The 10,809-nt window shown below is 38.9% G+C and overlaps 2 protein-coding genes across 5 annotated transcripts in view; both read left to right on the plus strand.

Annotated features, from left to right (window-relative positions):
- CDC14A (cell division cycle 14A) overlaps positions 1-6,327 on the plus strand; it is a 68,134-nt gene extending 61,807 nt beyond the window's left edge. For all 4 annotated transcript variants that reach the window (XM_040611049.1, XM_040611046.1, XM_040611050.1 and 1 more), the window contains one exon: positions 4,508-6,327. In XM_040611049.1, coding sequence (XP_040466983.1) covers positions 4,508-4,521 — 14 coding nt within the window. In that variant the 3' untranslated portion in view covers positions 4,522-6,327. The remainder of the gene's footprint in view (positions 1-4,507) is intronic.
- A 2,651-nt stretch (positions 6,328-8,978) lies between these two features.
- Positions 8,979-10,544, plus strand: GPR88 (G protein-coupled receptor 88). Its single transcript, XM_040611198.1, has one exon. The coding sequence runs from the start codon at positions 9,456-9,458 to the stop codon at positions 10,536-10,538; it is 1,083 nt and encodes a 360-aa protein (XP_040467132.1). The 5' UTR covers positions 8,979-9,455; the 3' UTR covers positions 10,539-10,544.
- Positions 10,545-10,809: the final 265 nt, after the last annotated feature.

Raw genomic sequence — 10,809 nt, forward strand, 5'->3', positions numbered from 1 at the left:
TTAACCAACCAAAGAAGATAGTTTTGTCCTACCACTTCAAACACTGACATCCAGCTATTTTGCTTTTGGTGATATTCATCAGTGGTCTTAAACTCATAAGCAAAATATGGAGTAGTATCAAGCTTTAATACCACCAGTTCTGGTTTAATGATTTCCGCTTCACTGCTTTAGATGCTGAAATTATTTGCAAGTCTTGACAGCCAAACCTTACTCTTATTGCAGTGTGTGTTTGTATTACATTGCACTTTTTCCTAATTGGAGCACATCAGACAACATACCTGACAGAAGTCTATTTTATATGCTGGTGGTTATGTGTATTCATTTAACTTATTAAAGAATTCTTGAATGATATGAATTATATTCCTCATCTTTTTATTAGCAGACTCTCACTTACCTGAGTTAGGTATCAAGCTAACCATCTAATAGTATAGGTACTCTAGCTTAGCAAACCACCTTATCACTCCTGTTTCTAAATTTGTTAATTGTCAACATGAGTAGTGCAGGAACATTTTAAGGTTGTTAGGTCAGTAAATTTTCAGTTCTAATTAATGTTCTTTAATCTCATTAGTGAGGAAATTGGGAACTTCACTTTTATGCAATGCAAATACCTCTCTTGCTGCCCCTCCCTTACACCCCCAAGTATGGAAAAGAAAGTTATTCAATATTTTTTTTCTGTTTTGTAATGAAACATTAAAAAAAACCATTTATAAATAGTTTTGTTCCACATTCCATTTAAAACAAAGGGTAACTATGACTATGACTTCCTGTTGTTGTCAGCCATATATTTTTCCGTAATGGTTTTTGTCCTTCATCACTGTAAACTTATAATCCACTTCCTTTTTTTTTTTTTGTTTATGCTGTTGTATGCTGATGAACTAGAAGAAAAGCCTGATTTTTGTAGAATAGACAACTTGATATTCTAGGCACATAAATATTTTATTTGCAAGTTTTACAAATTGGTTGTTTTGTTTAGACAGAATCTCTCACAATTATAATTTGCAGAAATATTCTTATCAAGTATAATCACATTTAAGATACCACAACAAGAGTTTTACTTTGTTCTTACAATAGTTATAAATCCAAGTATCATTTTTTAAAATGTATTTTTATTTAAGAGTATGTAACTGGGTAGTCTTTAAGATGAGTCACCTTTTGCTTCCATAGCTGTCATGGAAACTGGCAAGACAGAAAAAAAATCTCAAGAAATTACCAAGTATAGCAGTATTTAAAAATTCATATACATGATCTTTATACTTGTAGAATATTCTTTCTTTGTAAGGACTTACATTAATTAGTATAGGATAGCCTTTGCAAAAAGAGACAAACACTAGTGCATCTTGCTGATCTGTAAATTTAGCAAACTCAAAGGATTATTTTGAATGTGTGTATGCATTTTTCTGTAATATATTCTGATTTATTTTAGTGGATTTTCATGTATTCACGGTAATTCTTGCCTGTTGCAACATTCTTGCAGGAGATTTGAGGAACAATTCAAAAAACTTAAAATACTTTTTGCAATTATCTGGAAAAAGTGTATGTTAAAGTCCTAACAAATAGCTCTGTATGATACAGGATTGTTCCCTCCAAAAATTTAACTTGGTCCTGAAGTTGAATGTGTGTGAATATGGTTCTAGTGGCTAGATGGATCTGCATCATATTTTATTTTCCAGGAGGCTTTCCATGCCTCCTATTGAAGAATAAAAATGTTAGTGATCTAAGCAGTTGCTTCAGCATGGACTTCATTAGATATTGTTAACTATAGTGAAGCTATTTAATGTTTAATTCTTTGTTTAAATACCTGATACTTGGGTATAAAATGCCAAGCTTGACACTGCATGGGACCACTGTAGGAGTACACATTGAGAATTCTACTCAATTAACTGATTTTATACTCTCATCATTGCAATTCAGCAGTAAATTTTCTTTGGTTTTTTCCTTCTATTTTTACCTCTATTTTAAATAAGATTTTGTTAAATACCAGCATATGACTTGTAAAGGTGGATTGGGGCTTTTTGTTTTTAATAAAGCTTTCAGGCCATACTTTGAGTCACTGCAAATAGGAGGCAGGAATGTAAATTTTAAAATAGAAAACTCCTCAAAAGATAAAAAAGGTGTGGGGGATTACAGTTACAGGCTTTGAAATATTAGTCAGTCTCATTGGACAATGTGAAGAGATTTGAGTTCAGTTTACTTCACTGCAAAAGAAAAAAACAACCACCCATCCCCTCCAAGCAAGCAAACAAAAAACTCTCAAAACCCTCCCCCTCTATAATTAATTTTTCAAATTCAAAAATTTGTCTGTATACTCTACAGTAGCTCAGTTATGACTATCACCATGTTACTAGTAATAGGAACTTTATGGGAAGTCACATCAATTAATTTTAATCTGAAAAAAATGCTGCTTGGATTTAATTCTTCCCTGTATTCAGAAAAGGCTTTGGAACTTTATGAAGGAATCATTGCTATTTGAAGTAGAGCTATGGTGAGGGTGGGAACACACTGAAAACCTTATTTCTCAATATGAAAATTATTAAAATAAACCCCGCCTACCGATCTGTAATGAAAATTAACAAAATATGCTGTCTTGTTTCCAAGTAGTCTGTGCTGCATGGATATCTGTTACATGTTGCTATTAACTTTCCTCCCTGTTTTTGTAACTTGGATTCCTAACAATTACAAGAATTTTAGTTTAAACTTCAGAATTGTTAATTTACAGTTTGCTTGTTTGTTTATTTAAATTCTGATGTAGAATTCCCGGTTATCTCTGTCTGCTAATTAAAGGGGTGGTCTTCATAGTCCTTTGTCAACCAATGCTAGCTGTTCCCAAGATCAGCAAAAGTGTACAGTGCTTTCTGGTCATCTTCCATCTGTCCGAGCTTAAAGTAATTACTGTACAACATATGAAAGTATATAGGTAAATTACATGCATTTTAAAATGTTAATCAATTTTACTTGGAATTCAGTTTTGAAGGATCAATTTCAAATACTGCTCTAATTAACTGTAACCATCTTTCTGAATACACATTTGAAAATGAGAAAGCTCCGAGGATCATTTAAAGAGCAGAAGTTTCAAGCACTCATTAATGAAGGGCTGTTCCTTCTGCCTCGCTCTTCACATGTAATAAACAGCTTGACAAATGCTGTCACCAAAGCTAATAAACCAGGATGATTATTAGAGAATGAAGTAGGGAAAAACAAGTTTCTATGATTGTCTATTTCGTGGTGATTCTGAGCCTATAATGAAAAAATACATGTTACATCTGTTTAGTTTTACAGTGAAGTATTTTCTGTTAAATGCTACCCTTCATGTTGAATCCATTCAGTACTAAACCCTGGCCCTTTTTAGTCAGTGGTATTCAAATCTTTATATGTTAACAGCACTGTTTTTCCAACCGAGGAAAGAATATCCAGGTGCACTCTGAACTTAACGGTATGAAAATGCATTTAAAATTCAACTTTGTAAATATACACTGAGACTTAAGATACCGGGAAAAATGGGTTTATGATATTCGTTGGAGCTCTAAAGGTTTATGTATCTATTATGCACTTCTACTAATAGGTTTCACTATGGATGCCATACAGCATTTGTGTAGTGATTAGTTAGGAATAGCAGGAAAACGGAAGAAAAGACTCCAAGGTTCTGAGCTTTCTTGGGATTCATGCCATTCTCTAGTATTTCTCTCTAATTCTGATGAATTGATGCATTTGTAAAATGTGGTTTGGGGCTTTTATTTGCTAATTGTTTATAACCATACTAGTACAGTGAATAGCTCTCTCATGTAAGACTTCTTACTCATCGGAATTACTTCCTGAACACATAGGAGGTAATAAAATATCTGGATGCTGTCTAAACCAATTACTTTATTAAAAAACCATAGACTTAAGCATAGAATCAGAAATGTAAATAAAGTGGACCTGGTTATGCTTTCCTCTTAATTATACTGACATCTTGCTGATCCAGATGAACCTTTTGCAGTGCTTAATTTTCATCTGGTTTTAGTAATTGTACATAAATTTATTCATGTGCATAATTGTGCTGCTGTAGCTTTTTTCCGTACTTAGCTACTTCGTATATGTTTCCTATGCCATTACCTGAATCCACATCTAAAGTATGCTCTATTTTTTATAGTAGCACTTTGATTCTCATTCAGGATAAATGGAAACAATTCAATTATAGTAACTGCAGTCATGTTTTCCCAACGCATTTTTAAGGTATTGTTTTAAGGCAGTGTTTTAAAGGGCTTGTAACCCTTCCTTGAAGAGTCTCAAGAATTTGGTTTGAAAAAGTAAGTGTAGATACAGGAAAGTTGATAGACTTTACTGTATCCAGTTTTTGAGTTTCTTCTATTTTATTGATCTTTACCTAAGCAGAGGTTCAGAACTTCCTCCAACTCTATTTTTCTTCTTCCTGTCCTCCCTCTACTCCTTGTCTTTAAATGCAAAATGTATATTATGTACAAATATAACCTTACCAGTGAGTTTTAATCAGTTTTTCTTCTCTGCACAGTCCCTTCAGTCTGAGTATGTTCAGTTCTAAAGCCTTGCTGCTTTGGTGAAACCTGTTGAGCTCTTAAAATTCAAGTCCTTCATGAAGGAGAAGAACTTAAGGAAGGAAGCTGCTCACTCAGAGAAGGAATCTCCATTCCAGGACATACTGAAACCTAAACACCAAGAAGGCAGCTTCTTAACAGGCAGAAATTTCTTGTTAATGACTACTGCAATGCACTGATGTTAAATTTATGGAAATTATTACCCCATGTTAAATACAGATTTAAATTTTTTATGTTGAAACAGTTTGAATATATTTCTAATGAGTTTCATTAAGATGTTTATTAACTTGTGTACAGTGTTAAAATATGTATTAATAGAATATTTTGGTAAGCGATATATATAAAAATTATGTAAAAATTAGAATTTATTTTAATTATGTCAACTTTGCTACAAAAAAAGTATTTTAAAGAATTTGTACATGTTTATCAAAGATGAAATTTTTTTATGAACAGTATTTTTTCTTGGTTTATGGGTCCATCATTATTGCTTAAAGCCTAATGTAATTACTTTTTCACTAAATGGTCTTTGGTAACTTAATGGAAGTCTTAACTAGTGAGAGACTACTAGTTACTACACTATCAACTGAAAGCGCTTGATATATAATCTGCTTTCTACTTTCAGCTGCTAATGTTTCATAAGGAAACACAGTGAAAGAAAAATAAAGGGAAAATATGTGTTGAGATGTAAGTTACATCATCTGCTGCAAAGAGAAAGTAATACTTACCTGATAATTCAATTGTACAATTAACACGTTCTTTCAGTTTGTCTTAAAGGAATATTGTAACTTTTTATTTTCAATGTAGAATCTTAAATTTTGCTATGCAATATTTACTGCATAAACGAAGGCAGTCCGAATTTAAATCGGTAAGAATGTGCATGTGCAGTGAATTTGGCAGTGCTGCATACTTACATGCTTTTAATGTACATTTGGCTGTATGTGTACAGTTTCATTAGTGAAGCACACTAAATATTGGAACTATATTAAATTTTTACATATCAATTGGATGCTTCGTAAACAATTAGAAAACTATCGCTAAACATAGCTAATTTATCCTGTATCATAGAATATTTTGGCTAGTAGTAAGGATGCTCTTCAACATACAGTTTAATCGGGTGTGATTAGGAATGAGACTCCAAGAATGAAGTGGTGTTACAGTGAGAAATACTAGAGATCATGTGTAAAATTTTCAGAACTCCACAACTGCATAGTAAGCAAAAAAAAAAAAAGTTGCTATGAGGACTTGATTTGCCACTAATTTAGAACACAAAACTGAAACAGATTTGTTACCTATGAGTTTTTTCGGCTATCTACAGAAACTTGAAAATAAAACTTAGGTTAATTGTCCATCTTTGTTCCTGAAGATCTGTGAATACCCTCCATTTCCTTTGCAACTGAAGTTAAGATGAAGTGCCACGTTTTTCAAAAAAAAAAAAAAGATCAGATCACAGATTGCTATGGAAGGTTGTACTGAAAGTGTTAATAAGCAATACTGAGAGCAGCTGTATAAATCACTGAATAAAAGTTACATGCAATACTGTACTTTTTTCACACTGTGTATATGTAACATATACACACACGAAGTAGCATATGTGTGTGCATATATATACAATATACTGTATATGAATTATAGATTAATGGTAAGGTAATTCTACCTCCTATAAAGAATTGTCATGTACTTTGTTATAAATAGTTTTCCTTAATAAAATATTGTTTAATTTTTACATGTAGATATATATACATACAGCTAATTGATAATAAAATACCTGTATCAGCCAGCTTCCTTGTTTCTTGGCTTTTCTTCTTTAGATCTTAGAAATTAATCATATTAGTTTACATCAAACTGAAGAGTAGCTGTTCAAAATCACTTTTCTAAAACATGTATTTATATGATGGTGTTGCAAAAAGACATTAATATGATAGGCATCTAACTGATCTGTCTCACTAAACTGCTTGTATTTGCTCTATATAACATCAAGTATTTAATCAATGGGTTGATATTACGATGTAAAGGTTACATTTCAAAATACCATCATTTAAAAGCTGTGTCTGAATTGAGGTAATTTTTTTTCCTGGACAAGAACCCTTGGTACAGGTGTAATGTACCTTGTCTTTTGCATGTGCAACAGGTTTCTTAAGTCTCACTAACAGCAGGGTCTTTGTCCACAAGAACCTAAAAGATCGTGCTTTCACTGAGCTTTTTATCCTTCAATTAAAAACTAGTCACAAATGGTTCTAACATTAACTCTGATGATGATTTTCAGCTGTTTTTTTGTGTTGCATGATTATTTACCCACAGTGCTTAATATTCCTGTCAGATAAGTCTGTACCTGCAATAGATGATGTGGACAGTATGTAACTGTTACACAGCCACCCTAAAGGAATGGCAAAGCCAGGAAAAGAGAGGATGCTTTAAAAGTTGCCCAAATTCTAGTGACAGCCTAATCTGAAAATACAATAAAAGACTGCTGCCACTACATTCAGACAATTAACGGATGGTGATTGGATGTGTAGAGTAACTATAAAGGAAGAACAGCTAATTAATTTCTATAGTATATGGGAACCAAGCTTTCCCCTTAGCCTTTCTCTAGACTTCTATGACTTCTTATACAAAATATATAAATGCCACTAATGTAAAACATTTTTTGTTCTTAGAAATGAATAATAAATATAGCCAGTATTCTGTAAGTATCAGCTTAACAACAGATCTAGGGACAGTGAAAGGTCAGGGAGGTCTTCAGAACATTGTAGCTTTTAAGATAATACCCTGAAATTTGTTTCATACCCTCTGTTTGCTTATCCTTGAACTTCACTGTTTCTGTTACTTTATATATGACTATATCTTCTTGTTCTGGGTGAACAAGCTCTATCATATGAGAGATTTTTTTTTAAAAAAAATAGGTTTTATAAACATGTAAGGATGGAATAATTACATCTAGAGGTCTCTACCGGGCCTATGATTCTGTGGCTAATGCCTTATGAAACTCCTAATCATCTCTGTAAAGTACCCTTTCTGAAGCTTTTTGGTTAGGGAAATATCTCGTTACAGATGTAGAGAATATTTTTCAATTACAGCATTGCAGAAAGAGGAGGATTTTAGTTTCTGTAATAACTGTTCTCTACTGACAGCTAAACAATGAAAGGCCTCAAAAGGTTTGACACTTGATTAGAGCTACACTGTAAAGTGCAGCAGGCAAAAAAAAAAAAAGGTAATTAAGGGCCTGATCAAGTAAATCACTCATCTATGTCTTTAACCTTAAGCACATGAGCAATCTAATTAATTAAAAAAGAACATGTTCATGTTTGTAATAAATCCACATTTTGGATCAATAGTCCTGACAATTGCAAATATGAGCCTGTCAACTAAAAGATGTTGCAACAAAATAATCTATTAACCCACACAAATTACATTCATTACCTTAAAGAATGTATATGTTGTAACTAGTTACCTCCTAATTTATTATTTTGGTATTGTCAATTGTTAGCCTTGTGAGTTTAACAATACCTAAACCACCTTATAAAGTTATCTTTGGTCAATATACAGATCGTATCTTATGAGCTGGGATTGCTTACTTCTGTAGTCTATGTATAACCCCCCTGTAAAAGCAGCTTTTTTCCTAAGCACACTGCAGAATTAATCATCATTCCTTTTGTGGAAAGCTTTTGAGAAAAAATGTAAATTACTTTACTCAATTTCTTAAGAAATCTTGTCCAGGGTAGGGACAGTTAACATTTTCTCTCTGTTTGGGTAAAGCACTGTGGAGTTCCTGGGAGAATCCCACTGGTAATTCTTCTCCACCTGGGAAAGGACTGTTAAGCCCTACTCTTCAACCAGCTTTTAGTCCACCTAAGAACCTGTCATTCAGCTCTGCAGGAATTTGTGCTCCAAATTAGTTTTGGTGTGAGACAGTTTCAAATGCTACACTGATTTTGTTTTATCTGTGTACTTACTGACACCAGCGTTCACCTCTGGCAGGCTGAAAATGCAGGATTTCCTGCGGGCTAAGACAGGCTGAGTTTTATGAAGAAATAATATTTTGATTGAGGACCAGCTTCCTCAAATAATAAGTACTGTCTTACCAAGGATCTGTGTATGTATTGTGTTTGAAAGGTTTAATTTGGAAAGTATATTCTTATTATAGACCAGTTCTAAAATTAAGCTTGCAGAAGCATAGTGCACTCTTAACAAAAATATCAGGGAAAAAAAATCAGTTTGAGTGAATATCTAGCAGAGGAGTTTCTACAGTAAATGGATTGTATTTCAGACAGAAGTGACTGATACTGGTTTGAAAGCTTGCTGTAAATGAAAGTTGTGTAAATGGGTTAGAACCTGGAAACCGGTAAGGCAAAGAGAAAAAGAGTCAGACTGTGTACTTGCAGTATTTCTGGAGCATGATAGGGTTTGGTTTTTTTTTTTTTTTTTTTTTCCCTTCTTGATTTAACAAGTTGAAAATCTGCTGAATAATTCATGAAGAGTGGAAGGGCTGAATCTTCCTGGAATGATATACAGTGTACGTACTGTGGCACAGGAGAAACTGCAAAGCTTTGTATCAGTTGCTGCCGCTTCTGCTGCTGATTGCAAGGTGCTGCTGCTTTTGGCATTTTCACAGCTACAGAATCTTCAGTCGTGCTCTGGTCTGCTAACAGCCATCTGCTCCCTATGGACCCACCTTTGCTAGCTACAGTCTGTGGGAATCTCTTGCTGCCTACCTGCCTTGGACACGGGATCATCACTGCAAACTACGTTTTCTGGACCTTGCAGCTCATATGACTGAAACCTGCCTTAGAGTCCCTCAGCTGCACATCCTCCCTTGTGCTTGGTGGGGGACTCCTGCAGCAGGATCTTCTGACTTGGACAAGGATGGGATTTACAGGGAGAAGTCAAAACTGAGCCGCATTCAGCGAGATGCCCAACGCCTCTTCCTGGAGTGCTAGCTCGCCCCTGCTGCTGCTCTGGGAGGACTCCTCTGGGACCCGCATCTTCCTGTCACTGCTCTATGCGGTCTTGGCTATCTCAGGGACTTTATCCAATGTGATGGTCATCTATTTAGTCTTCTCCTTCAAGAAGCTGCAGACCACCAGCAATGCCTTCATTGTGAATGGCTGTGCGGCAGACCTCAGCGTGTGCGCCCTGTGGATGCCCCAGGAGGCTGTGCTGGGGCTGCTGCCCCCCAACTCCTCCTCCCTGCGCTCGGTGGAGTACCGGCTGCTCCGCGGGGGGCTCCTCGGCCTCGGCCTCACCGTCTCCCTGGCCTCTCACCTGCTGGTGGCCTTCAACAGGTATGTGCTCATCACCAAGCTGCCCAGCGTGTACCAGGCCCTTTACCAGCGGAGGCACACGGGCTGCATGATCGGGCTGTCCTGGGCCCTGGCCCTGCTCCTGGTCCCGCTGCTGCCCGGGCTCTGGGCCCCGGGCTCTGCCCAGCAGCCGCCCCCGCAGCAGACGGACGGCAGCTCCCGCTACACCGCCCTGCTCGTCGCCCTGGCCGTGCTGGGCCAGACCGCGCTGCTGCTCCACTGCTACCTCGGCATCGTGCGGAGGGTGCGGGGCAGCGCCAAGCGGGTCAGCGTCCTCAACTTCCACCTCCTGCACCAGCTGCCCTTCCCCGCCGCCCCGCCGCCGCCCCGCCGCGCCCAGCGCCGCCTCAGCAGCGTCTCCGTCCTGCTGCTCTGCTGCGTCTTCCTGCTGGGCACCCAGCCGCTGGTCTGGGTCAGCCTCCTGGGCTTCTTCCTGCGGCCGGCGCCGCCGGCGCTGCAGGCCGCCAGTTGGCTGCTGCTCTGCTCCCTCTCGGCCCTCAACCCCCTGCTCTACACGTGGCGCAGCGAGGAGTTCCGCCGGGCCGCCCGCTCCGTCCTGCCCCGCGGCGAGGGCCCCGCCGCCGCCCCGCGCCCCGCCGCCGCCGCCGCCGGCCCCGCCGCCGCCCCGCCCTGCCCGCAGCTGCCGCGGCGGCGGGGGACGGTGGGCAGCGCCGCGGCCGCGCCGCGCTGAGGGGCCGCGCGGGAATGCGAGGGCCCCGGCAGCCCCCGGGCCGCCCCCCGCCCCGGCCCCGCGCAGGGCGGGAACCGCCGCGGCCCCTCAGGCCGCTCCCGCCGGCGGTCACCTCACGTCGGGGGCCGCCCGCCGCACCCCTTGCTGCTGCCGGCCCGGGCCGCCGCCCGTGGCGCCCGCCTGAGCCCACGCACCTCTCCGCTCCCTCTTCCACCGCGCGGACGGGCCGCCCGCGGCTGCGGCCGCTTGCCCCGGGCCCGGGTCGGGCGCC

The sequence above is a fragment of the Falco naumanni genome, chromosome 11 (assembly GCF_017639655.2).
Source record: "Falco naumanni isolate bFalNau1 chromosome 11, bFalNau1.pat, whole genome shotgun sequence".
NCBI lineage: Eukaryota > Metazoa > Chordata > Aves > Falconiformes > Falconidae > Falco > Falco naumanni.

Excerpts from the sequence above, each read along its gene's own strand:
- GPR88 (XM_040611198.1), top strand. The coding sequence starts at position 9,456 with ATGCCCAACGCCTCTTCCTGGAGTGCTAGCTCGCCCCTGCTGCTGCTC.